The following is a 26,635-nucleotide window of genomic DNA, read 5'->3' as shown; positions in this document are numbered from 1 at the left end:
ATTGTTTTGGAAGGGGAGTGTTGTCTAACATTAAACACTATTATTTTCCTTTTGGAACTGTGGAAGACAGACTTCTAAGATGTCCTTTAATGAACCTGGCTATCTTAGTCATTGTTCTCTAGAGAAATAGAGCCAATAGGTTGTGGAAATATGAAGAAAGGAATTTATTTGAAGGAATTAGCTCATGTGATTATGAGGCTGGCAAGTCAGAAATTTTCAGGAGAGGCTGGCAGGCTGGAGGCCCAGGAAAGAGGTGATGTTGTAACTAGAATCCAGATCGAGTCTAGAGGCACTACCTAGAAGATATATAGACTATCTGGAAATAGTCTTCCCCCGTGGGAGACCACAGTCTTTTTGTCTTAAGATCTTCAACTGATTGGATGAGACCCACCCATATTACGGAGGGTAGTATGCTTTACTCAAAGTCTACTGATTTAAATGTAGATCTCATCTCAAAAAAATACTTTCATAGTGGCTTCTAAGCTAGTGTTTGACCAAATATCTGGGTATTGTGGCCTAGCCAAGTTGATAGAAAATTAATCATCCTATCTGCCTTATGATATTTAAGTCCTCGTGTAATCACCACACTTTTGTGTGATTTGATTCCTGTAGAATTTGGCAAAAGTAACAGGAAGTCGCTCCCATAATTAGGTTACAAAAGACCCTGATTTCTGTCTTGGTAACAGACTGGCTTCATTACCTTCTTGGCTTGAACATCACGATGAAGCAAGATCCCATCTACAGAGGCCCATGTGGTAAGGAACCTAGAGCAGCAGCCAGCCTACTGCCTAGATGCTGCCAACAATCATTCGCTGAGCTTAGAAGAGGATCTTTCCCCAGCTAAGCTTTGGATGAGACCTCAGACCTTTAGACCAACAATTTGACTGCAACCCTGTGAGAGATGATGAAACAGAGCACCATCTAAGTCAAGGCCATATTCCTGATGCACAAAAACTGTGAGAGAATAAAAGCAACTGTTTTTGAAGTAATTTATTGCACAATATTTTTATTTATTTATTTGAGAGGGAGAGAGAGAGAGAGCACAAGTGCGGGGGAAGGGCAGGGAGGAGGGAGAAACAGGCTCCCTGTTTAGCCTCAGAACCCTGAGATCATGACCTGAGCTGAAGGCAAATGCTTAACCGACTGAGCCACCCGGTATCCCCACAGCAATATTTAACTAATATGGGGACTAAAATTAATTAGACAAGTTATTAATCAGAATTATTTGCAGATTAACAGATCCATGCTTACTAATTTAATCAGAACAGAATATAATACAAGTTAAAGAGAGCTCAGAATTATCGGGAGGTTGAAGACAGATACCTAGCTGACAATGTAGGAATTACTCTGAGAAGCATCCTACAAAATTTGCTATCCAAGAGAGGGGCTGCTCCTGTCATAATCAGGAAGTGGCCAAATCAAGAAGGCAGTGTCACTGTGGCAGGCTCCAGAGCCCCATTGTCTGTGCTGAGATTTGTTACATTAGAAAATGGATGCCCATAACTTATAATTTGCCCTTTGTCAGTCAGTTTTGTGTAAGTGCCTTAGGTTGGTGGATGTGGTGCGCAGGACCTAAACCCCCACATCTTATTCAACAAGAGAAGTTTCTTTCTTTTCTTCTTTCTCTCTCTCTCTCTTTTATGCTCTTCCTTCCTTCCTTTCTTCATCCTCTCCTCTTCCCTTCTCCTTCTCCCTCCCTCCTCTTTTTCCTCCTCTTCTACACATTGATTTCAGCTTTCGTGAATGATAGGGATGTCAACTACAGCAGGAAATACACACGCCCAAAATATCTAGAGAGAAACATAAAGAGCTATGTAATTAAATGCTGTATTGGAAGCATCAAGCCCAACTTCTGTAAGAATTCTCAGAAGGAATTTCTAAAGAAAAAATAATATCGTTAAGTAGCCTGAAACTGGGGGATCAAATAAGCCTTAGAAAATTCTCAGCTTTGAAATTTACTAGCTATGTGATCTTGGACAGGTTCCTTCGACTCTTCAAGCCCTGTCTCTTCTCTAAAACGAAAAAACTGTTATTCTTATTCATCACTTGAGAATAAAAAGTAACAGTACAATTAACATTATTAGCACAGTGGTTGGCACAAAAATAAATGATCACTAATAGGTGTTATCTCTAAGAACGTAACTGTGGTTTGTGGTTTCACGGTGCCAGTCCCGCGGGGTTGAAATTTAATATTTAAAGGAAGAACTAGAGTTAAAAGTGGTGGAAGGAGGTGGTTAAGACATTATCATCGCACACTATTCTAGCATCTTTCACAAAAGAGCTTAAAAAGCACTTAAAGCCAAGTGTCTTAAAAATGGATAAATGGACACATTGAAATGTGACATGTCATTTTAGAATAGGTGAGTAATGGAAAAGTCAAGGTAGGTGACTCTCGGGTTGGTATTCTAACCACTCAACTGCATTTCTTACTCGTCTCCAAACTATTAAAATTGGGAGTTTTTTGTTCTGTCTCCATATTAGCATCAGCATTGACAGAGCTATTAATAACATAGACACTAAAGGAAGAAAATGAGATTAACAATGGCATCCTATCAACTAGGTCTTCATCAAACGATGAATAAGAAGAGTCAGTGTCAAAACAGGGCATGTAATCCTTTCCTTGATTTCTGGATTGTAAAATGACTCCTAACAAGCTGACATATAAAACACAGATTACCTTCATTAAAAAGACGGCTCTGTTCTCTCATTTTTATTTTTTTACCCGTTATATCTATGATCACATACGGTGATTCTCCTGCCACCAATTCCTGTGCGAACACTTTCTGGTGGTTTTAATTAGTCTCCTCTAGTAAATAGAGACTTATTTTAAAATAAAATGAAATCAATAGATTAAGGTTAATTATGCCTTATTCTCTTTTTTATTTCCTAAGCTTATGATACAATTACTAATTGAATCTAATGAAAGCCATGGTTATCTCTTTAATCATGTTTTAAAGAAAAAGCTGTAAAGCAAAAAAGCCCATTCTCCCTTTAATTTTCTCTTAAAAGCTTTTGCCATCCCTACTGATTTTGGATTGAAATATTGTAGATTAGGAACCATGGCTTGTTTCCGCTGGAGGAGATTATAAAGTTCTCAGCCAACCTTATTCTCAGGGTCCTGGGATCAACCTTATTCTGTGGATGCAGGGACTGAAGCTCTGTGAAAATTTTTATTTCAGATTTTTACCCATCGTATGTCCTACCGGACTTCTCACAAGTTCCTTTGTCTTGCTGTCATTCCATTTGTGGCTTTGAGGATTAAATAAGATAATGATCGAAGTGTCAGCAAACTGGTGACTTAATAAGCAGTATTCCTTTTCCCCAAACCTGGTGTAAATATAATTTCAGAAATCATGACACATTTGAAGATACTTCAGAAAAGCTCTCTTTTTTAAGAAATCTGGAATGGAATCTTTTTGTAAAGGAAGAATCTTTTATAATGCAAATAACCATCCCCTAGGAAACTTGTTTTGTCATCCCAGATATTTATAGTGCTGTGAGAGGAGTTTGTTAGTTCGGGATTGATAGAAAGCTCGCTTAGCACACCAGTAGACAAATGGCAAAATTTTATGTGATTTACCAGCTCTGTTCCTGATGGATTAGATACGGGTACCTGTGCCTTCTCCAGGCACTACAAGCTCTGTGATCTGCCCTGAGGTGACGGGCCACATGGGGATGCTATCCACCACCTGCTTCTCTTGAGGAAGTCAGGATTCATTAGCTATATAGGGTTGTTACTCTTTGACAGGAGTCGGACAGGCTGGCAAGAAAGTCTACTTTTCCCATCAGGATGAGCTGACATTGCTGCTTCTTCTTCATTGCATTCTCATGGGGGGATGAAATCTGTTTTCCCCGAGAACCATATCATTATTACAGTAATATACTGGGGGACCTCCAATGTACAGACTGTCATCTAAATTCAGTGGTTCCTGAGATGCCCACTTTTAATTAAATGTGCTTTCATAAATTACTGGGCATTCTTTGGTGATGACGGCAACATCCACAAAATGATTAGTGCCTTTATAACACGTGAGTGTGCTGTCTGTGCACTTGTCTTCAAATAATACTAAATTATTCATATTAATGCTTTGATTAGGGTGTATTTTCTGAGTTCTTTGTTTAGTAGTGGGAAATAACACTATATTTTCTCAGCTTTCTCATTGCCACTCTTCCCCTGGCCAATAGTGCTCATTTGTGAGATCTCTGATCTAAATGATAGGTAGATTTTGTATCTGTGCAGTCAAGCATATAGAAGTAGTATTGGGTGCTTGTTAAGATATCAGACATAAAGGGGATGCCTGGTGGCTCAGTGGGTTAAGCTTCTACCTTCAGCTCCGGTCATGATCTCAGGGTCCTGGGATCAAGCCCTGCATCGGGCTCTCTGCTCGGCGGGGAGCCTGCTTCCCGTTCTCTCTCTGCCTGCCTCTCTGCCTGCTTGGGATCTCTGTCTGTCAAATAAATAAAATCTTTAAAAAAAAAAAAAAAAAGACATCAGACACAAAATATCAGTCTTACCACATACTAATTATGTCACCTTAGGCAAGAATCTCAACTGTTCTGTGCCTCAGTTTACTCATCTATAAATTGAGGATAATTATAATAGTATCTACCTCACAGGATTACTGTAAAGATTAAGTGAATTATGATATACAAAGCATTTAAAATTGTGCTTAATACGACATGACTGTTCTGCCATTATTATTCTGCAAATGTATTAAATCAAGAAATGGAAAAGCAATGTGATTTAAAGCCATATTGTTCTTAGCAACTTGCTTTAACCAACTGGGTTGAGACTAGCTACATCTGCTAACATGCGTGTCTTTTGTGAGATCTATTTGATAACTTAGGAAACTTCTCCATCATGGGACTTTTTCACATGTTTGCCCTAAGAGGTATAGGCAAGGAAGAAAAGCTCATGAGGAGTAGGACTCCTTCCCATGGGTGATGGTTTGTAATCCAGTCACACCAACCTCCTCTTTGTTTTGACAACAACTGATAGCTCATGTACCTGCCTGTGTGTGTTTATGTGTGTGTGTGCCTGTGTTTGCATGTGTGCCTGTGTGCTCCCTGGTGGCCTTAGGGGCACTGCAAAACTACTCTATTTTATTAACTTTGAAGCATTATAATTATCTTTGCCAGATGTCTCTGAGAATTTTTTTTAAAAAGAAACTTCCATTAATTTCCATGTCTTTTTTGAACATCTGTGGGAACTTTAATGAAGCATAGGAACCTAAGAAATATCCAGAAACAGGCTCATTCAGTTTGGATGTGGCATTCTTGGAATTGCTATATTTTAATATTAGTAAATTGCCATATTTTAATATTAGTAAAGCCATTTTGGTTATGCAAGTGAAACCTCATTCTCTTGAAAGAACGAGTCAGACAAAATAGAAAGTGTGTTAACTTATTTTAATGAGAAGTTATGTATATACATATGTATGTGTGTATTTGTATTATGTTCAACTCTTGCTTTAATATTAGAATTTGATGTAACTAATAATGAATAATTAATTTAATGAGAAATAGCATCTATAAGTTTCTTGAATGTGTTTGGCATTGGGTAAGGATTTTATGAAGGCCAGGTCATTTAATCTTCAAAATTAAGAAAGTCATAGACTCCAACAGGATCCTGAAATCCGTAGTCATTGATGGTTGAATATTGAAGAGAAGGACTACTTATAATTCTTCTTTGCATCTAAAACAGTGTCTGATACATAGTACATGCTCAATAAATGTCTATTGGAACAACTGTGAATGTATGAATGAATTAATTATATAATTCTGAAAGAATATATTAGAATGAAAATATGACTAAGATTTAATCAAAGTAGAGCACTATATGCATGACCCTAGACAAGTCAATTTACCATTTGGGATCTCAGTTTATTCATCTGCAAATCAAAGGTCAGCTCTCTACAGTCTTAAAAGTTCACCATGAGATTTACATCATCACTTACTGCCAATCAATTTCCTCTAGTGCCCAAACACCTTTCACATTTCCATCAGTTAAGGCAACAACAATCCCTGACATATTCACTTCATTTTTCCTTTTTGACTTTGATTTGAAGGTAAGATTTAAGAACCAATAATGCAAGGAACAGACACATATTAGACTCAACCTCAAAGGACAGTCAACTGTAACCACTGCATGAGAACAGAAATGTAGCATTGGGTGTCCAAGATTTCTTTTAAGTGGCCTCTTCTCTTTATTCATTTTGAATTTTTTTTAATTTGACTTAATACGACCTTGTTTCATAACTATGTGAAAATGCTTTACCCCTACAGCCCACTCTCATCTACTTGAATAATAACACATGTTAGACATATTCTTTAGTTTCTGCTGGCCCGTTTATAATAATCTGCCTACATTTCATTTTTTATTTTCCTAACAATGGCCAGGGGTAAAAATTAAATTAAGCCACAAACTCCCTAGTGAATGAAAGGTAAGACTAATGATTAGTGCTTGATTTAGGGGATAATGAAATGAAGGCTAACAGGAGCAAGTTTTGCCTGGTATTTATGGCAAGTGTCAAATTAATGGACTAGACAGAATCATTTCATTGACTCTCTGAAATGGTATCTTCTTTTTGGAGTTCAGAGTAACACACACACACACACACACACACACACACACACACACATATACATACAGATGTAGCTCTAAAAATAAAGCTGTATCTAGTCTTTCCTTGACTTGCCCCTCTAGGAATACAGGGTCTGAACTGTGAATACATAACAGTCTGCTTATGTAAGCAGAAGTCAGAAAGGAAAGCAGCTGCTTTGAGTCTGGTACAAGCAGTACTAAAAATTGCTTAACCAATTCAGTAGTAATCTACAACTAGGCAACACCCAAGGAACAGACATATTATTAATTAAGTAGATGTTCCGCTGTTTGAATGTTCCCCTTCCCTCGTATAATCACACTTCAGACACACATTTAATGTGCTTGACTCTCTCTACCATTTTGCAAGAAGCAGGTTGCCAAAGGAAAACTACATTACTTCTTATATCTTATTAGGGATTAAAAGAAGTTTTAACCCAAAATCTTTTTCTTTTTTTTTTTTTTAATTTTATTTATTTAAGTAATCTCCATACCTAACACGGGGCTCGAACTCACAACCCTGAGATCACTACTCTTCATACTGAGCCAGCTAGGTATCCCTCAAAATCTTTTCAAAGTATCCATTACAAGAAAACTCTTTAACAAAAATCTCCAAACCAAAATGATTCATTACAAGTAAAAATTGGATAACCCAGAATCCTGTAAAACAGAACAGATAGGTAGACCCTAGAGAACGTTGTGACAATGTATGCCCTAAAAATAACCAACCTCTATCCCCAGTCTTATGAAATTCCTTCAGTCTTGTTCCAGATGTCTCTTTACCTCAACCCAGAGCTAACTATATCTCTTTTATCACAATGAGCAACCTCATGTGTTTGACCAGTTTTGTATGGGCTCAATGCCTCCTTGTATTAACTTAGAGACTTCACCCAAGTGAAGCAGGAGACCATGCTTGAATAATACCCCTTCTGTCCCAGACTCAAACACTTAGAGCTCCATTGCGCACAAGTTGTGTGAGTCCTCTGGAATTAATCTCTTTGGTAGCATTTTTCATCCAGCACAAAATAAACTTTTCTGTGTAAAACAAAAACCAAAATAATGAGTTACTAATATAATAAGTTAATTTAAAAGAGTTAAAAGTAATGGGACTTGCATGATTGAAAATACAAAAGGTATCTGATGTTTCCCATCTTTCACATTGCAAGTTGACCTTTTGTACTGGTTGGTTGCCTCTAGACTAGGCACATCTTTCTCTGTACTCAAAACAGTTAGAAACTATTTTGAGCACTATGCGATTTGCAATCTGAAAAAAATTATCTACCTTCATACAACAAATTCATTAGACACAAGACAGTGGATTCTGATTATTAAGACATATTTGGCCCAGATTTTGAAGATTATGTAAACAGGTAACTTGCTCCTTCCCAGCTAAATTCCAAATATATGTGAGAGGTAAGTGTAACTAGAAAGATGGATGGCCATCCTCTTTCCTGATGACCCTCACAAAGCTGGTGCTGTTGCTGATGGTGGTGAAAGGAACACAGTTGGCTTCCAGGCTGAGGTGTGGAGCCATCCAGACCAACACTGAAGGAATTTTATAAAAATACAATGGATACAGATGAATTATTTTTAGGACACATGATGACAAAGCATAGAGAATTGAAGGAGTGGTCATAGACCATTAGCCCCTCAAAGGTCTGTTGATATCCAACCTCACCTCAGGGTTTGGTTCATGACTCCCAAGTATCCACCCTCACTCCCCCTGTTTCCTGCTAGACGTTGTCCTTTGGATGACTCAGGCATTTTAATTTGGCAAAACCCGTTCCTCAAGTTCAGGAATGGAATGTTTCAGCATCTGGAATTTTCAGTGACACTCTACTCAACAGTGACACTCTACTCAACAGCTGGAAATAGGTAATTTAAATTGTCCTTGAGAGTTGAATCTTGACAGAAATTCAATAAATAAGGGTTACTCTGTAGGGGACGAGTTATGGTGGATTTGGCAGTGCTCCGACAGATACTGTCAGCCACTGGAATAATAAAAACAATTTTCCTTTTCCTGATTTTTCATTCACTACTCTTCCCCACTTTTGCGTTTCTGTTTTTCCCATGAATTCCTACCATACCAATCAAACCTCTCTACAGCAGGGTCTGTTGTCTATGATATAGTAGATGTTCAGAAAGCAATTGAACATCAAAAACATAAATGGTTTTGAATGAAGGAGAAGATGAATGATAACAAGAAAATCTGAAGGGTTCTTAAAAGTGCCTGGGAGCAGTTTAAGCTCTTTCAGTGATGGTGAAAGACGTGGCGACATATTCTTCCCCCAAAAGTGTAAGGGATTTTACACAACGTTCAGTTGCTCTGATGAGAAAGGCCAGATGAATCACAGGAGTATTTCGACACACTCGGGGTATTGTGATAGATAGAACTTTCTCAAAAGAAAGTACTATGTGATATAATTAGCATACTCTAGTGCATATCTCTGCCCTTGGTGTTGGTGGGTTGATGAGGAATGGAAACTGAGGTTATGAGGATTTAATTGCATGTTTTTATTTAAAACACTTGTGTTATTAACTGATCAGGGCTTAGAATAAGGAATAAACCCTAGTTAATAAAGGAAGCACTCTACACCTCTCAAAGTTAAAAAGAGAAAAAAAAAAAAAAAAAAAACTTGAACTGCGATTCTATGATATAGTACCAAAATACAGGGAGGAAACACCAGTTACCTTCCTGGGAAAAGGCAAAATGAACTACATTTAGGTTATCCTCGAAGATGAACCATTCTTGAATTCTCCTTCTGATTTCTTGGAGTGGTATTATTTTATTTCATTTTATTTTGTATTTTGTTTTCCAGGAAGTTTCTGACTTTGAGAATGCACAACCAGAAAGAAAGTAAGTCAAGTTCACTTTGTAAGTTTTATGTTGTTAGTTCTATCATGCTGAATGGAATATTTTCGTGGTTTTCCTATCAAAGTGCTTTTTTAAAAATTGTCATGTACAGATCTAGATATGTTTCACTCTGCTACCATTTATCTGTTTATGCTGATGCATTGGAAACCTGTTTTGTGACATTTCTGTCCACAGAGAGGTGAAAATTGAATTTCCAGAAAAAGAAACATGTGTTCAGACTAGGCTCAGATTAAAGTGGGAGCCTTCTCAAAAACATGCTTCTATCAGTGATCTATTAATCTTCTGAAGGGTTCTGCTAATCCAAATAAAAATGTGTTTGTAAAGAGATTTGGGTTATTTAGGTCAGACTTGGCTTTACATTCAGCACATCAAGCTGCCAGAGGATGTGGTACACACGTGTTGCTTAAAGTAATGGGATTTTAACTAATAAGCAGGAAATACATAGGGGCCGGAAGTTGGTTTGTGGGGAAATTTCCAGATTGGTTGCTGATGATACAGAATACCTTCCTTGCACTTTGAATGCTCTGAGACCAAACTGTTCCTTTGTGGAATTCTGTCTGGATGGAGTCTTTCCAGAGGGTCTTGCTCTCCTGCCCCCAAGACACTCTGTGCTTTTACATAGTTGTTTTCCTTACCTGCTCAAAGCTTTGTCCCAGTAAGGATATAAAACACACCCATAGGAAGTAGGTAATTGGATTAACAGTTTAGAGCACCTGGCAGACAAGGGTAGTTGTCTTTTAGCCACAGTTAACTATTTAAATTACAACAGAGGCATTTTAAGCCTGAGCTGGAGTAAAAAAGGGGTTTTTTGGCACAGCTTATCTCCATCTGAAAAACTGTGGTGCCTATGCTGGGTCTCTTTCCAGCCCCGGATAAGAAATCACCGATTCCAAATAAAATCCTTATATGAAATGACAGCTATTGGCTTTTGATTGATGCTTCTATCAATCAGAGGATATCAAAACATGCACAGGAAAAAGGGGAATGGATGAGCGGGAAAGCACCTGATGCCGACTAATTAGGATTTTTCAAAACCAGTGAATGTGCTCTTCCGGTTGCGACCCATTAAAATAAAATTGAAGACTCTCCAGTTCCTTAATCCTCGTGGCCACCACTCCCCTGAAGGGATAACATCTCATGCTGTTCTCCACCTCCCTCACCTTACAATACTATAAATAGTTCTTTGGGAACACTTACTCTGCCAAGAGGTGTCCTAAGCCTTTGCATTAACAAATAAAAATAAGTAAATAAAATAAAATCGTAAAGACAAAAATTACATACACAGACTTTTTTTCTTAGAAACTTGAGCTTAAGGAAAAGTGAACGTGGCACTAATTTAATGACTACCAAGAATATAAATAGTGGAAAACGCTCAAGCTACCCCAAAGTTAATCATAGGTACAGGACACGTGTGTGTTCACCCAGCGTGTAAAATAATTAACATGATCGAGTCAGCACAATCTTATTCTCTGTTTCTGTTTTGGACATTTTATTATGGGAATTTTCAATTATACACAATGGAGGAGATAATGATGAACTCACATCACCAAGCTTGAACAAGTGTCAGCCTGTAGTCAATCTTATTTTATTTCTACCCATTGACACCCTAGTGCTCCAACCTCCACAATTTTTTTAGAGCAGATACGAGACACATAATTTTGTATTTGGAGATACATTGCTGAAAAGTAAGCATACACACACACACACACACACACACACACACACACATATATGTATACACACACACACACACACACACACACACTCACAGTGCCGCCACTGCAGTAGAACAAAATAAGAAAAATTGTATAATATGACCAAATATATAGTCACTGTTAAAATTTTTCTGATAGCCTCAAGTGCTTTTTTTTTTTTTAATAGTTAATTTGAATCCGGATCCAATCAGGATCATCGCAGTGCATTCAGTTCATGTCTCTTAATTCATAGGTCCTTCTCCATTGATTGGTTGAAGAAACTGGATTGTTTGTTCTGAGGAATTTTCCACATTTTTTAATCTTGCTGATTGCATCATTGTGGTATTTAAAAAAAGAAAAACAAAAGACATGTTCTTCTATCCTGTATGTTTCCTGTAAATTCTTTAGGTAGTCTCTGGGCTTGATAGTGTTCAAGTTTGATATGTGTGTATGTATTTTAAAAGTAGTTTATCAGTGACTGTAGGCTTCCTGCTGCATTACTTTGGAAGCCCATATATCTGGTAGTCTGTAGTTTTATGACTGTGAACGTGCTTAGTGGGTTCAGATGGTATCAGGCTCAGCTATCAGCATAAAGTTGCCCTTTTAGCCTTTCAATGAAAACTTTTAACAGCAACTGTTGATTATTGCCCAGATCCATTGTTTCATTAGGGATTGTACATGATTATATTTAGTCATCCCTTCTGTATTTATTGAATGGAATTATTTTAAAAAGAGCTTTTCCACGTTAACTATTTATTATCTTGAGATACAGTCATGTAAAAATGGCCCACTTTTTTGTGTGTGTTTTATGAATGTTGCATGGAAAATTTTCAAAATTGTGTGGAAATTTCCAGGCCAAAGTTATACTTATATTAATTGTACTTTGCCATCTAGGGTCAGGAAAATTCAGGGCTATATATAGACCTTAGTTAGGGGTGGAATGTATTTCTACTCTCAAACGTAGTGCAAGCATGTCTAAGTAATCTAATTTCTGCTTGATTGAAAATATTATTTACTAGGTGTAGACTTAAATATCTGTTTCTTTTATTCTTCTAGGTCAATCCGGAGATCTATGTCTGAAAACGAAGGATTTGGTTAGTAATTTAGAAGATGATTCATGCAGATAATCTGTTCAGTTTCTCTAAAAGTTCTTTTCTTCTGCCACTTCCATACAGCAACAATAAGTGATTAATGAAATCAAATTGAGTGGTCTTTGAATTCTACAGAAGAAATTTTTTTTAAAGGAAGGTGGTTCCATTCTAACTGTAAATGGCTAAGACAAAGAAATCATTGATTTATTCAGAATAATTTCCTTTTACGTTAAAAATATAATTCTCTTTGATGGTTTATTGGCTGATTATCCTCCGGCTTCTCAACGTTAGCTTGGCCGACCATGGTCAAGGTGACCTCTTCCGTATTTTTCAGATATATGAATCTAGGAGTGAATAAAAAGAAATAAAAAATATATTACAAAAGACTCTTCCACAGCCTTTCAAACATCAGACCTTTTCTTTCGTTTCTGTGGTCATAGTTTTTGTAGTTACAATAAAGGCTTGATGTTTATTTAATTCTGAAGTCAATATCTAATTCTATTAATTACTTTTAGAAAGCTAACGGATAACATCTCTCCTTTTCTTACAGAATATAGTTCACTAAATATAAAGTAGTCATAATGGCAAAGCATCTGGATTAGGGGCCCCTGGGTGGCTCAGTTGGTTTAGTGTCTTCCTTCAGCTCGGGTCATGATCCCAGGGTCCTGGGATTGAACACCAAGTCAGGCTTGCTGCTCGGCGGAGAGCCTGCTTCTTTCTCCCTCTTCTCCCCACTCATGTTCTCTGTCAGTATCTTTGACTCGCTCGCAAATAAATAAATAAAATCTTTTTAAATATCTGGATTATTGAGGCAATACTTTATTTTTTTAAAGATTTTGTTTATTGGGTCGTGGGTGGCTCAGTGGGTTAAAGCCTCTGCCTTCAGCTCAGGTCATGATCTCAGAGTCCTGGGGTCAAACCCTGCATCTGGCTCTCGGCTTTGCTTCCCCCTCTCTCTCTCTCTCTGCCTGCCTCTCTGCCTACTTGTGATCTCTGTCAAATAAATAAAATCTTAAAAAAAAAAATATTTATTTATTTGAGAGAGAGCAGGAAGGGCCAGAGGCAGAGGGAGAAGCAGGCTCTCCACTGAGCGGGGATCCCCCGATGTGGGGCTTGATTCCAGGACCCCGAGATCATGACCTGAACTGAAGGCAGATGCTTAACCAACTGAACCACCAAGGAGCCCAGGCAATAATTTATTTTTAGTGAAGCTTGTTAAATTTGTGGGTGCCCTTTCTCTCTGGTAGCATCTAGGAGTTGGATGCTCAAACTCAAACTCTTTTCAAAATCCAGTCTCCTAGGTAGGATCTGAAAATCTCCTTCAGACCCAGTGATGATCATCAAGGGATGCATCTTCAAGAGTGTCTGCATCTTAATGAGGGCCGATATTCCTCAGAGGGCAGCATCCACAGAGGCTGTGTCCTATCTCACTAGTCAAGGCCCTGTGGGCAAGTAGTTTTTAAATACTTTGCCTATCAACCCTGATTTAAATAATGCATAATCTTAGGTAAAAGGAAATAAGTCAAAGTTTTATTTTCCATCAGATTTCTTCTCAGAGCCTGCTATGCAGTTTGTACACACAAGGCTATAGCTGTTTCCTTCCTAACATAATTCTTGATGCTCGAGTCCCTTCCTGTAGTCAAATAGGAGAGTAAACAGTGACCTTAAAAACAACACAGACGTGCTGACTTTGTTTCCCTGTGACGCTTTGGGTATATTATCTCAAATTTGCTTTATCAATATGATGACAGGACGTGTGGAATGATCATCTTTGGTAAAGAGACGAGGAGGGATTCTAATTCGTCATGTTAGCGTGGTTTAGTTCTTCACAGCACGTCCAGGCCCTGCTCTGGGTGGTGGGAGGCCAGGGCCGAGCAAGTCATCGTTCTTCCACTCAAGATTTGAGAGTTTCTTGAAACCACTGCAGTTCGGTGTTCTCTCCACACACTTGATCATTTTGTTACAAATGATGAAGAATGCGGAGGGTGGGGAGACTTGAACTAAGCATGAAAACCTAAACGTTCATTCAGGAAAAATCCTTCCAAGAATAATGTAATCACAGACTATCAACAGGTATTTCAATAACAGCATCTTACCGCATATGCTTGGGTGCTTATGTAGTTTATGGGAAGACATGGGGGCCCGCAGGACACTTGGGGGTTGTCTGTCAGGCACTAGAACTCTCTAGGATGGACCACAGAGCTCTCCTATCTCTTACCAAGTTACAACTGTGTGCTGATCTTGTTTTGATTTCCTACTTCCTACACTTACTGGACAGATGTTACTGTGAATTCTGCTAACCAATCCTCTGCTTTATTTTAGAAAGGAAAACAGTGAGGGACACAATCTGGCAGGAACCCCACAAGCCTGAGAATGATTCCCACATCAGAAAACCCTGTCAGCTAAAAGGTAATTGCTAAATTCAGTTCAGCTGACTTTGCATTTTCCCAAAGTAGCTTAAAGGGCAGGAAAGAAAAATTTACATCTTTCCCTATTAAAATAAGCAGGGCATTGTGGTCTACTTAAAAAAGGAAAAACAACTAGAATAGGAGGTATATATTATAATAGGATATATACGTGTGTCTGGGTGTGTATAGATACTCATAAACATATAGAAAGGAAGTAGAATCTAATTAGGTTGACTGTTGAAGCAAAGAATCAATTGCAAATAATATTTGAAAGTCTTTAATGTCTGTAAGAATTTTAACATGTGTTAAAAATCAGCCCATAGAAAAACCCTCCAAAATAACATCAATATATTAATAGTTGTTAAAACATTTAAGTTTTCCTTAAAAATATAGAAGAGCACCCTTGATTATTAATACAAAATTATATCATTTCATAATTTAAAAATTCCCAAGAAGAGAAAATTAGCAGCCAGGTGTAGAAAACTGTATTAATAATAAATGACTTCAAAATTAAAATTACTTAACTTCGGGAAGGTAATGAATAAAACAAAAAGTGTTCAGAGTTCACAAACATGAACAACTGCATAAAAAGTTGCTTGGTATTCTCCCTTTAATGTTACTAGAACAAAAAAAATTATGTTAGTTATTGATTATTTAAGAGTTTCTAATTTTTAATTAAATATATTTTAATACCCTGGGACAAAGGGAATTATAGTGCATATTTATCATTAGTTTAGTGATTTGGTTATACATTCTGTCCAGATTTTACCTTTTAAGAGTGCTCTTAGATTTATAAAATAATTATTTATGAAAATAATTTATTTTGAAATATTGCTGCTTTATTCAAGATTATGTAACATTTTGGAAAATAATTTTAATTGAATTTTTAAATAGTTATAATTTTTTCTATATAAATAAATAGATGAAACATTTTGGAGTTTAGATATTTTCTTTAATCACAACATAGGAAATGTCTTAATAAAGATCATGTTGCGATTGGACTGTATCTTTACCTCGTGGATGCCAGCTATGTTCACTCACACACTCTACAGACTAGTCAGACATTCATCCACGTTGTGTATCCTCCATCCCTTTAATAAATACATGTGATTTTTATATTATTGTATATTGATCTATGGATCAATCTGTACTGTAGATTATTTTGTTATAAATTTTGCCATTTCTTAATAATTCAATTTGCTATTTCTTTTTTTTACAAATAATTTTCTCTGATTTTTTTTTTTTTTTTTAATTTAGGAGTCTTAGGAAGGTAATTAATTCTATTATAGCCAAAAAAATCTTGGCTTCATAGTATGGTGTTTCTGATTAGAGATGTGCTTTTGTCAGAGGAAAAAAAAAAAACAAGTCTTTACAGAAACATTCTCAGCTTTGGTTACTTCTGCATCTTAAGCTACCATATATTCGCGCGCGCGCGCGCGCGTTTGTGTGTGTGTGTGTGTGCGCGCGCGCGTGTGCGTGTGCGTGTCTAAAAGTTCAGCTGGCATTTCAGCAGTAGCAGCTGAGTCACAGGACATTTCCTAGGGATTAATGCTGTGCAAGGAAGAGTTGATGGCCCGAGACCAAGGCCATTCGTGCCACTGTAAATTGAAGGGAGAAATTCAGTGGGGAAGGGAGGGCCACAAGTTGTGGACTTGAATTTTATGGGTGGAGGAGCTTCATTTGGAAAGCTCAGAGTATTTCTAGGCAATTAGTGCCCTACCCATCAACCCACGATATTTCTTTCTCATTTTTAAACACTACTTTTCAACTGTTAATTGCATAATTACCGAAGAGAGGTTTACTGTGTCTGAGGATAGGCAGTCTGTCAAGTTGCTATCACCAGAGCCCATTATTTTATTGAACCCATATGATGAAATTCTGAAGGCAGCCTCAATAGAATAGAAGAAAATATACAGGAAATTAAATGGTAGGAGTGGCACTAACTCCTACGGAATCTGTTACTAACTCCAAGACCAAAGGGGAAAACAAGGCCATTTCTCTCCATTTCAGTTTCAATTTCAAAAAGGTGTTTGTTGATGACACATATTAACAACAATTCAGGCGTAAAGAATATCAGGGCCTGATGAAAGAAATGCCCACGGGTTATGTTTAGCAAGAATTTGTGCCTGGTGTTTGAATCTATAGATATCCACGTAGCACAATAATATGACTGTGTTATGTCAGTTAAGACAAAATTTACCAGAATACATGGAGTGCCAGAAGCATAATATTTTTAGTTTATCTAGTCCATTTCCTTTTTCTAAGAAGAGTTTTATCGAAACCTCCATCTGTGCTGTTAAAAGAGACTACATCTGCAAAATAAATGCAAAATAAATTAAGTGCTCAGGACTTTACGACTAAAGCACTGGCATAGTTTAGGTATCAAGGAAAATTAATCTGTAATTCGTGTCAGTTCTATGTTCAGCACCATCAAAGGCAGAATAGTCATAATATTCATTAGAGTAAATCAAGATCAATTTTAAAATTTTAAATTTATGATTTTAAAATTGATTTTGGCCTTAATTTTATGAAGAAGCTAAATCAAGCCTGAAAAGAACAAATTTTGAAATCTGTGAATTGGAGTTTACCTAAGATCAAGGTTTGATTTAAGGAGAGATAGTGGTATCAGGAATAAGCTTTTTATATTTTATGCCAGAAAGTACAAAGAATAAAGGCAAAGCAAAATTTAAAAAAAATAATAAAAAGGAAGCAGAACGTATTTAGAGATTTCTCAAACAGTGTGACTATGTCAGACTATTCCATAAAACAGAAAATAGGCAAAAAAATAATAATAAAACTTGGCCTGTTAGTAAAGCAAGTAAAGGGCTGGATAAGATCAGGAAACATGGTTAGTATTGAGGGGACTATTAATTTCACCCATATTGTCATCAAATTATTTTAAAAATAAATACTCCTTACGTATGATTTTGATGAGATTCATTACCAAAAATCCTATTATAGGAGGGATGTTACTAGGGCCTTCCGGTTTCACATTTAAATTGCCATTGGTCTGAAACCTTCTTTCCTAAATCCTAGTCAATATTATTATTTGGCCTGCCTCTTTGGAGTATGCATGTAAACATTCTGGCTTGATTTTTCCAGACCTTATTAGTTCTCTTCTTTTTTGGCTTGAAACCCTCACTTTCAGGATGGCAAATAGATAAAGTCACTAATGTATTTGCTATTCTGTTTAATTTTCAGGGACCTCCAATTAATTTAAAAATTGTTTCCCAAGACCATGTAATTTAACTTTGGTTAGACTGGATCACAGGAAGGCGTGAGGGAGAAAAGCCCTATTTCACACCTGAACATCCGCTTATCATCTAGGAAGAAACTCCCTGAGCACAGGCTGCCTGTGTGCAGGCCTCTTGCTTCCAAGAAGGACTTTTCTGAATCGAGTGACGAGAACACTCAGCACCTTCGTGTTTTGGACAAATGAGTCTACCTTCAGTTCCTTAGTGGATTTCTTCCTAGGGTTATAGTTTCCTGAGTGTGGTTAGGACTATCTTCATTAGAATCACCTGAAAGCTGATTAGAATTATTAGATTATTTTGCTTTTTAACCTTATCTCATTTCTTCCCCACATCTGCATTCGAGGGTCAGTTGGAGTCTGAACGTGTACGTTGGATGTGCATTCCTATGTATGTGGTCATTTGTGACTCACTTATGTAGTTTCTGCATGTTTTCATGATTTTGTTGCTGCAAAAAAAACCACCCCCAAATGTAATGGCATCAAACAGCATTGTATCAGGCTTGTGGATTTTGTGGGCCAGGAATTCATTCAGGGCAGGGCTTCATGATATCTGAGGCTTCTTCTGGAAAGACTTGAATGACTGGGGAGGACTTAAATATTTGGTGGCTTGAATCATCTAGAGAGACTTTTTCACTTATATATTTGGCACCTGTTCTGGGATCACGTGCAGGCTGGACTTGGTGGAGACTTCCAGTATGTGGCCTCTCCAGGTGACGTAAGCCCTACCCTGGACAAGGACTGGGTTGCAAGAGGGAGGGGCACATGAGAGGGAGCTTCATGCACCACGGGAGGAATGTCTGGAGAGTGAGCATCCCGAATGAACGAGGCAGAAGCTGTAAGGCTGACCTACTCTTGGTGCGGGGGTGGAGGGTCACAAAGCATCATTTCCACTGCATTGTCCTGTGATAAGTGAGTTACTAAGATCAGCTCAGTTGAATAAGAGGAGAATTGAACTCTGTTTCTTGATGGAGACATACCAAGTTCACATTGCGGAACGTGTGGTGTGAGGGATATTTCTGTGGCCATCTATGGAAAGTACAGCTGCATGTTGCCTAATTCAACTCTTGCAACTTCGTTACTACTCAGGAGAAAATTGCTTCTGTTTTCTAAATATTCTCTTGTAGGGCAATATTCGGGAGATTGCAAATAAATAAAAATGCGTAAGACCACAAGACAAACAGCTAATCTTCATAAAATACTATTTTTCTGATGTCTCTTCCTTAGTTCAAGATCCTCAAACGTCCTCTTTTTTCTACAGCAGAGGCCACAATCTGGCAGCTGTATAACTGAGTTTAGTAGGTAGTATGCTACTCTTTTATTACTGAGAGGGAAACTGAGTCCCAGAGAGGTTCCATGCTTGCTCAGATACCCAGCTGGCCAGTGGCATTCTTCATTTTTTCTTTGTTAAATTTGTTAATTTGTTAAATTTGTATTTTATTTTGACCTGTTTCTTGTGAGAATAAGATTATCTTTAAGAAAATAAAGATTTATGATCTAGGCAATATAGTACCGTAATAGACTAACGAAAAGTATAAAGAGTATTAAATTGCCCTTAAACTTCTTAAGTCCTGTAATTTCTGATAATCTACATAACATTTATCTCTTTTCATAGATCTAAATGAAGATGATTTTCTTTTGAGTAATAACATGCATACTTTTCAAGGGAAAAAACCACAAGGCATTTCCTGTCAGGTAATGTGAATAATCAGTGTTTGGCATGTGTTTTGTGAAAATCATCTTGTTACTGAGCTCTGTAGTGTTCTAGATGCTGTGTACAATACTTCGCCTCGAAGCTATTTTGTATTTATATATTGTAGGCTGTTTTTGTAATTGATATACTTATATCTGTGAATTGGAATATAAATGAAAAAATCAAATGATGACTTGAGTTAATAAACCATTTGATTATGCAAAACATTATGCTCTACAGCCTTTTGATAAGTAACTCTGAGCCTATTAAATTAATGTACTGGGATTTTCTCTGACAAGACCCATGTTAAGTGCTTAGAACTATCTGGTAACCTTCAGTGAGGGGCACGTCCCTCATGTTTTTACGTTTGATATAAAAACATATACTATTATTCCTGACATATCCCTTATAAATTGCATTAATTAGCCCAGGAGTTCAGGCAATTAAGAATGTCTGAACCTTGGGCCTCCCTCATAATAATAACATAACATTAATTAACAGCCCAATAGTTGCTCTTCACCTTGTAATAGAAAAACAGTATATGAGCCAATCGGGCCAACTCAAGCATCACACTGATTTTTGATATTTTTCCGACAGCCCATCGTGTTCTCTTTCATCATTCTGATAGTTTTATTAGGAAATTTAGAACCGGCCTTCCTCGGTGCAGTAGAATTGATCCGTTGGAAGACAGGATATAGCGTCTGAATCGGGAGGGACTGAATTGGTGAGGAAAGGAAGCTCGCCTTCCTAAATCCAGCCTGATTTCTGAGGCTGTCGGAGGCCTTCTAACGAGTTAGACAGTGGACCATAACCTGTGATCAGCCACAGTGTCTCCTGGCTGTTCCGATGCTGCCGGGGTGACAGTAGTGAGCTCCTGAGGGGGGCTGCCCCAAATTGCCTTCAACCGGCGTGGTGTCCCACAATGCGTGGTGGAGAGTTCTGGAAACACACAGAGCCCTGTATCTTAGTTTGGTCCTTAGTACCTTTGTGATTTGGGGCACTTTACATAATTTCTCTCTGCCTCAGTTTTCATGATCTGTAGAGTCAGGCTATAAAGAACATTCATCTCCTGGCTTAATCAGGAGGTTTAAGTGAGGTACTTTATTAAAGCACTTCCCTTCATGGCTAGCATTTAGGAGATGCTTGAAAAATTCTACTGTGGTTGTCCCTGAGGCTCCTCTCTTCTCCTCTGCCTCCCTCCCCTCCTTTTCTTACTCTTTGCAAGGGCTTCAGGACACTTTCACCAGCACAGCTGGCAGATTATTTCTAAAATCTGCGGTCTCATTCTCCTAAATTTAGATGAGGCCTCAGATATAGTATCTAAGTGAAACATTGTCTGATAGCCAGGAAATAAATGAAGGCTGATTTACAGTAAGAGCTCCCCAGACATGTGTTGTGCCAAGAGAAGTCCTTCTTTAGGTTTTTAGAAGAAAAATAGAACCATCTCTGAGAATGAAGAAAAGGATGTAAAAACTTCTTAGCAGAAAAGGGTTAGGGCACCTGGGTGGCTCAGTGGGTTAAGCCTCTGCCTTTGACTCAGGTCATGATCTCAGGGTCCTGGGACAGAACGTGCATTGAGCTCTCTGCTCAGCAGGGAGCCTGCTTCTCCCACCTCTCAAACTCTCCCAACCTCTTTGCCTGCCTCTCTGCCTACTTGTGATCTCTCTCTCTGTGCCAAATAAATAAAACCTTTTTTTTTTTAAAGGGGGGGGTTAAAGGTAAATCTTTACTACACTAGTTGTTCTGGCATTTTCATTGGCTGAGAAATGATCCTTCTAGAATAGTAACCATTGACTTGTACTCTGTAGTTTATCACTAAAGATCAGTTGAGGGAATTCATAAGCAATGACAGACAAGCTGGAGATACCTAATCTAGAAATTTTCATTTGGGAGTAGAGGTTGGTCTTGTGTATCTTTAATATCTCTCTTCTCATTCATGGTGGGCATTCAGTTGAATTTAACTAATTAAGAAACACTTTTTCTGGTGTGCCTCGGTGGCTCAGTCAGGTAAACGTCTGCCTTCAGCTCAGGTCATGATCTCAGGGTCATGGGATCCAGTCCCACCCACATCAGGCTCTCTGCTCAGTGGTGAACCTGCTTCTCTCTCTCCCTTTTGCTCTCTCTTAAATAAGTAAAATCTTTAAAAGTAAAAAAAAAAAAGAAAAGAAAAGAAACTTTTTCTGTATGACAGAATACTTTTGTATAATGAAGTATTATTTAGTATTAAGAAGTGTTCTGCAAATTATTAACCTATTAACTCCTTATGACTGAGGAAAAGTAAAAGTAGTTTATTTTTTGAAAGGTGGGGCAGAGGGGGCACCATTCTCTGGTGTGAAGGGGCAGACTAGCTTATCAGTGGGATCCATAAGAATGGACTTCGACATAGACTGTGGCCTCTCAATAAGTGAGCAAAAGACTTATCAGAGCAGTGTTTCTCTGGTGTAGCCTGGGGATTGTCTGTATCAGAACAAAGGGACTTAAAAAAAAAAAGAACGAAGAGAGTTGGGTGCTCCTGGCTAGCTCAGTTAAGTGCCCAACTCCTGTTTTCAGCTTAGGTCGTGATCGCAGGGTCATGAGATTGAGCCCTGTGTAGGGCTCCTTGCTGCGGGTGGAGTCTGCTTGAGATTCTCTCTCTCCCCCTCCCAGGCATTTTTATGAGTAAAAGGGTGACGCTAGGTACATGAACCATGAGACTCTCTGGCATCCAGACAGTGGACAGGCACTGGTCTACAGACATGATGCCCCACACAGTTTCACTTTACAAGTCCAAACTTGGCTCCTGTCTGGTCTGATAAGACAATAACCTCATGGAAAAACCGAAGTTGGCATTTGTTTCCTATCGTGAGAATAATGTATATTCATTGTAGAACTTCTTAAAATCATGTAAAGGAAGAAAAGATTAAAATAATGCATAATATCTTAACAGGGTACATATTTTCACATGGTTGGCCATTTTTTTTTTTTTAAAGAGTTTATTTATTTATTTGTCAGAGAGAGAGAGGAAGAGCGAGCACAGGCAGAGAGGCAGGCAGAGTCAGAGGGAGAAGCAGGCTCCCTCTGCGGAGCAAGGAGCCGGATGTAGGACTCGATCCCAGGACGCTGGGATCATGACCTGAGCCGAAGGCAGCTGCCTAACCCACTGAGCCACCCAGGCGTCCCCATGGTTGGCCATTTTACTGAATATCATTAACATGGGATAAAGTTCATGGGATATAAGATATATTCATACTTCTGATTATCACAGGACTGTGCCTGAAAATATATTTTAGACAATAAAACCATTCATAATACAGAATTTAAACGTTAACTGAATTCCCCATCAGGAACCCCTCGACTAGACAAGTTTCCTTCATGTTTTCAAAATAAGAGGAAAGATCTCAGGCCTAGAGAAAAGTGCAAGGAACCAAGGGGCAGGAGGTGGGGGCAGGAAGCTTTTATGGAATTCTCTCTCCAATACTCACTTAGTTCCATGAGTACTTCTGACTGCTTGGCCTGGGATAAACTTGCTGGAGAACCCACCTCGCAGGACAAGTGCCGATGGGGCGAGTTTGAAGCAAAGCCAGATGCCCAGTACCACGATCATTACGCCGATTGTAGAGAACATCTTGGGGTAACTTGACTCCCAGCATTTATGTTTGTATCCTTGTTCTTATTTGTTCTTTTCGGGCAGCATTCAGTTGATGGCTCAGACCTTTTGTAGCATATTGAAAAGGGTCTAAAATATGCAGTAATACAGACTTTGGGCTAATATATTTTCAAAAATGTTTCATGCCTCATTTCTCACGTAAATTCTTAGGTTGCTTTCAGCCTTCAGAGCGTCATTCATATTCATGATAGAAAAGAGGGATGACATTTATTACTTTCAGTGCTGGTGATATTAAGACCTGTCAAGCACCCCCCGACCCAAGACTGCACCAAAACATTTCCTCCCTACGCTCCTTCAGTGGAAAAAGTGTTGCTGCATGAATTAATTTTTAAAAATACGCGTGTATGTAAGCGTGGGTTAGGTTCTCTTCTAAAGGTTGGAGGACTTCACCACCCATTTCAATCAATTTCGCCTTTGACCTCCTTTCCTATGGAGACTGCAAAGCTTAAGTAGTTGATTTCTCGGCCTCCCCTGTAGTTAGGGTGGTCATGGGATCCAGTCCTGACCAGGGAATTATAGTGAGAAATGCCCAGGGAAGGTTTTCTTTTCGGGGGATGGGGGGAAGCAAAGCTTCCTGAGGAGAAAGCTTTGTGCTTTGCCCTTTCCCTGCTGGAAGCTGGGACATGGTATTTGCTAAGTTAGAAGCTGTCCTTCCACCACAGGGCAAAAGGCATATGGTAAGAACGGTAGAGCAGTGCGGGGTGACTCAGTCAGTTAAGCGTCTGCTTTTGGCTCAGGTCTTGATCCTGGAGTCCTGGGATCGAGTCCCACATCAGGCTCCCTGCTTGGTGGGAAGCCTGCTTCTCCCCTCTCCCTCAAAGCTGAACATATTCCTCATAGAAACACGTTATTTATATAACTGCCACTTTTGCTAGTGCCGAGCCCTAATGAGATATTTGACCAAGTCTTGGGCACAGAGTTAGAGGGTGACTCGACTCAGCCCCGACTGTGTGATCTAGACCAGCCTCCTTCTGGGTCATTGGCTTCTAGAGTTGAGAGTTGGTCATTTCGCCCTTAAGAAAAAATTGGATTAATAAGAAAAACAACTCTTGGCTACATACAGCCCATTGGCAACGTAGAGACTTAAATGTAGAGACTTTAAATTGGTATCCAATTCAGCACACCATTGTTGGAAAATATACCTAGATTAGATCAAAGTGGAGCTGCTTTTTGGTGAGCTTAACTGAGGGGGCTTGTCATAAGGTGACCGGGAAAATACTTAAGGTTACAGTGTGATCCAGAAGAGACAGATCCCCTGTTAGGTTTCATCAGACAAATCTAGGGTGGTTCTAATCAAAGTTGTGAACCAACTGTAAGGCAGGAAAAAAACAGGCCAAAACGACAGATTGTTTACTTACTACTTGAAAGTGTCAACCAAAAAATTGTTAGTTTTTATGTATGATGGAATATAAAAATGAACCAATTATGTTGTGCATCATTCTTATTTCCAAGTTCTTTCTTATCCGCTGTATAACTTTGCTACTGGATTAGTTATCTGTTTTCAAAGTCCCTCTCCCTGCACTAGGCAGGGCTTTCTGCTTCTTGCTGGAGGCCGTTCGGAGGAATCAGTACCTCATCTTGTTGGCCTTGGCATGTGGCTGCTTGAGTATATCAGAAGGTGGCATTTGGCTTCCCCCAGAATGTGTGACCCAAGGCACAGAGTAAGAAGGAGACCAGGAAGCCTTTTAAAACTTGGTCTCCAAAGTCATATGCCATCACTTCTCCCTTATTCTATTTGTTATAGACAAGTTATTAAATCCAGCTAATACTAGGGAGAGGGGCATTAAGACCCACCTTTTGAAGAGAGCAGTATAAAACAATTTATAAACATATTTTAAAACCACCCAAGCCACCCAATAATAATGTGACATTATAGATGGAGGAGTTTTCCTATATCCCAAGAGCAATATTATAACTCATTTTGCAGGTAGAAAGAATGTAGAGCTCTATTTGTTAGCTAGAAGAGAGACATAATCTCTTTTTTAATAGAAGATTTTACAGAGTGGATTTAGTTGGTTCTAAAGGAACATGGAATGTTAATATGAAATCTACATCTTGGGCTCTGGTGAAATGAAATTAAAATCAGAATAGATTTTCTTACTTTAGTATCCAAAGTCATGCTCGCTGTGTCTGTCTATCTATCTATCTACCTACCTACTTACCTACCTATGTATCTATCTATCCATCTATCCATCTATCCATCCATCACCTTTTAAAGCAAGGAAAAGAGGTTAACTAGTCCCCATTCAACTTTAATTTATACACAGAAAAAGAAATGCTTGGTTCTAATAAATGAATTTTATGAATGAACTATATTCCTTAGCCAAGTTCTTATTTTATATATATATATATATATATATATATATATATATATATGTATTATCCCATAATGATCATTTTAAAAAGTTGAAAGGAATTATTGGGGTATCCCTTAGCATTAGTCTCATGTTTAAAAGAATTATACAATTCAAAAAATGGCTTGAAAAAACATTCTGGGGACTTATACTGTGCCAAGCACCAAGTACTAGTTGACATCTTTAAAATGTAACACAAACCTGAAAATGGGGGCCTCCTCACTCACAAATCCACATCGTACACCCAATGGCAAAGTAAAATCCCATCACTCAGTACTGGCTTCAGTCGTTTCAGCTATTCTGTTGATTTCCACTTTTTGCCTCCTGGTCCTTGGCTACAATTTGTGGGATTTCTGCTTAGCTTTGGCCTTTATAGTAATCAAACTTGCTTCACCTTGATAGAAGTGATAACTTTTGACTTTGAACTTGTTTAAATTCTGTGTCTCCGATTCCTTATGTGTAAAATGGTGATGAGAAAAAATTCTTATGATTGTTAGAAATATTAAATGAAACAACATATGTATGTTACCCCCAGAAGAGGAGCAATGAGCACTTGTGTCCTCTCCCTAAACTCCTTGAAATTCCATTGTAGGCCTCACCCTCAGAATCAAGTTCAAAGTTCCCTTCTGTTCCGTTGTAAACTCCATCCAATGCCCTTTGCTTAATACCAGGTACATGGATTTTTCAAGTAGATGTAGACAGTAAGGATCTTGCATTGACCAGTACTAAACATAATAAAAAATATCTTATGCTATGATTCCAGATATTACTTAACTCAAATATATATTTGGTTTGAGTTTAAACTCTATCAGAGTTTCAAAAATGATGCCTATTATGTACCTGATAGTGAAGGGCAGGAAGGAAATAAGGTGTAGACGGCTTCATAAACCATTTTCTTGATCCTAACTCTCTTTCTACCAACTTCTGAGTTTGTGGATTTTTGGATCATGTGTTGGGACTGTAGTAAGAGATAGATGGGGAGTGAATCCACTATATATTTAATGTGTGTGTGTGTGTGTCTAT

General features: G+C 38.2%; 1 protein-coding gene across 1 annotated transcript in view; it reads left to right on the top strand.

Annotated features, from left to right (window-relative positions):
• The window catches only part of SAMSN1 (SAM domain, SH3 domain and nuclear localization signals 1), a 140,389-nt gene that overhangs the window by 16,455 nt on the left and 97,299 nt on the right, over positions 1-26,635 (top strand). Inside the window, 6 exon segments of the mRNA XM_059388378.1 lie at positions 9,421-9,458; positions 12,227-12,264; positions 14,584-14,670; positions 19,535-19,614; positions 20,210-20,291; positions 22,936-23,222. Coding sequence (XP_059244361.1) covers positions 9,421-9,458; positions 12,227-12,264; positions 14,584-14,670; positions 19,535-19,614; positions 20,210-20,291; positions 22,936-23,222 — 612 coding nt within the window.

Source organism: Mustela nigripes, chromosome 2 (assembly GCF_022355385.1).
Source record: "Mustela nigripes isolate SB6536 chromosome 2, MUSNIG.SB6536, whole genome shotgun sequence".
NCBI classification, from domain to species: domain Eukaryota; kingdom Metazoa; phylum Chordata; class Mammalia; order Carnivora; family Mustelidae; genus Mustela; species Mustela nigripes.
The sequence above is the reverse complement of the archived record's forward strand: the minus strand, read 5'-3'. Positions and strand labels throughout refer to the sequence as shown.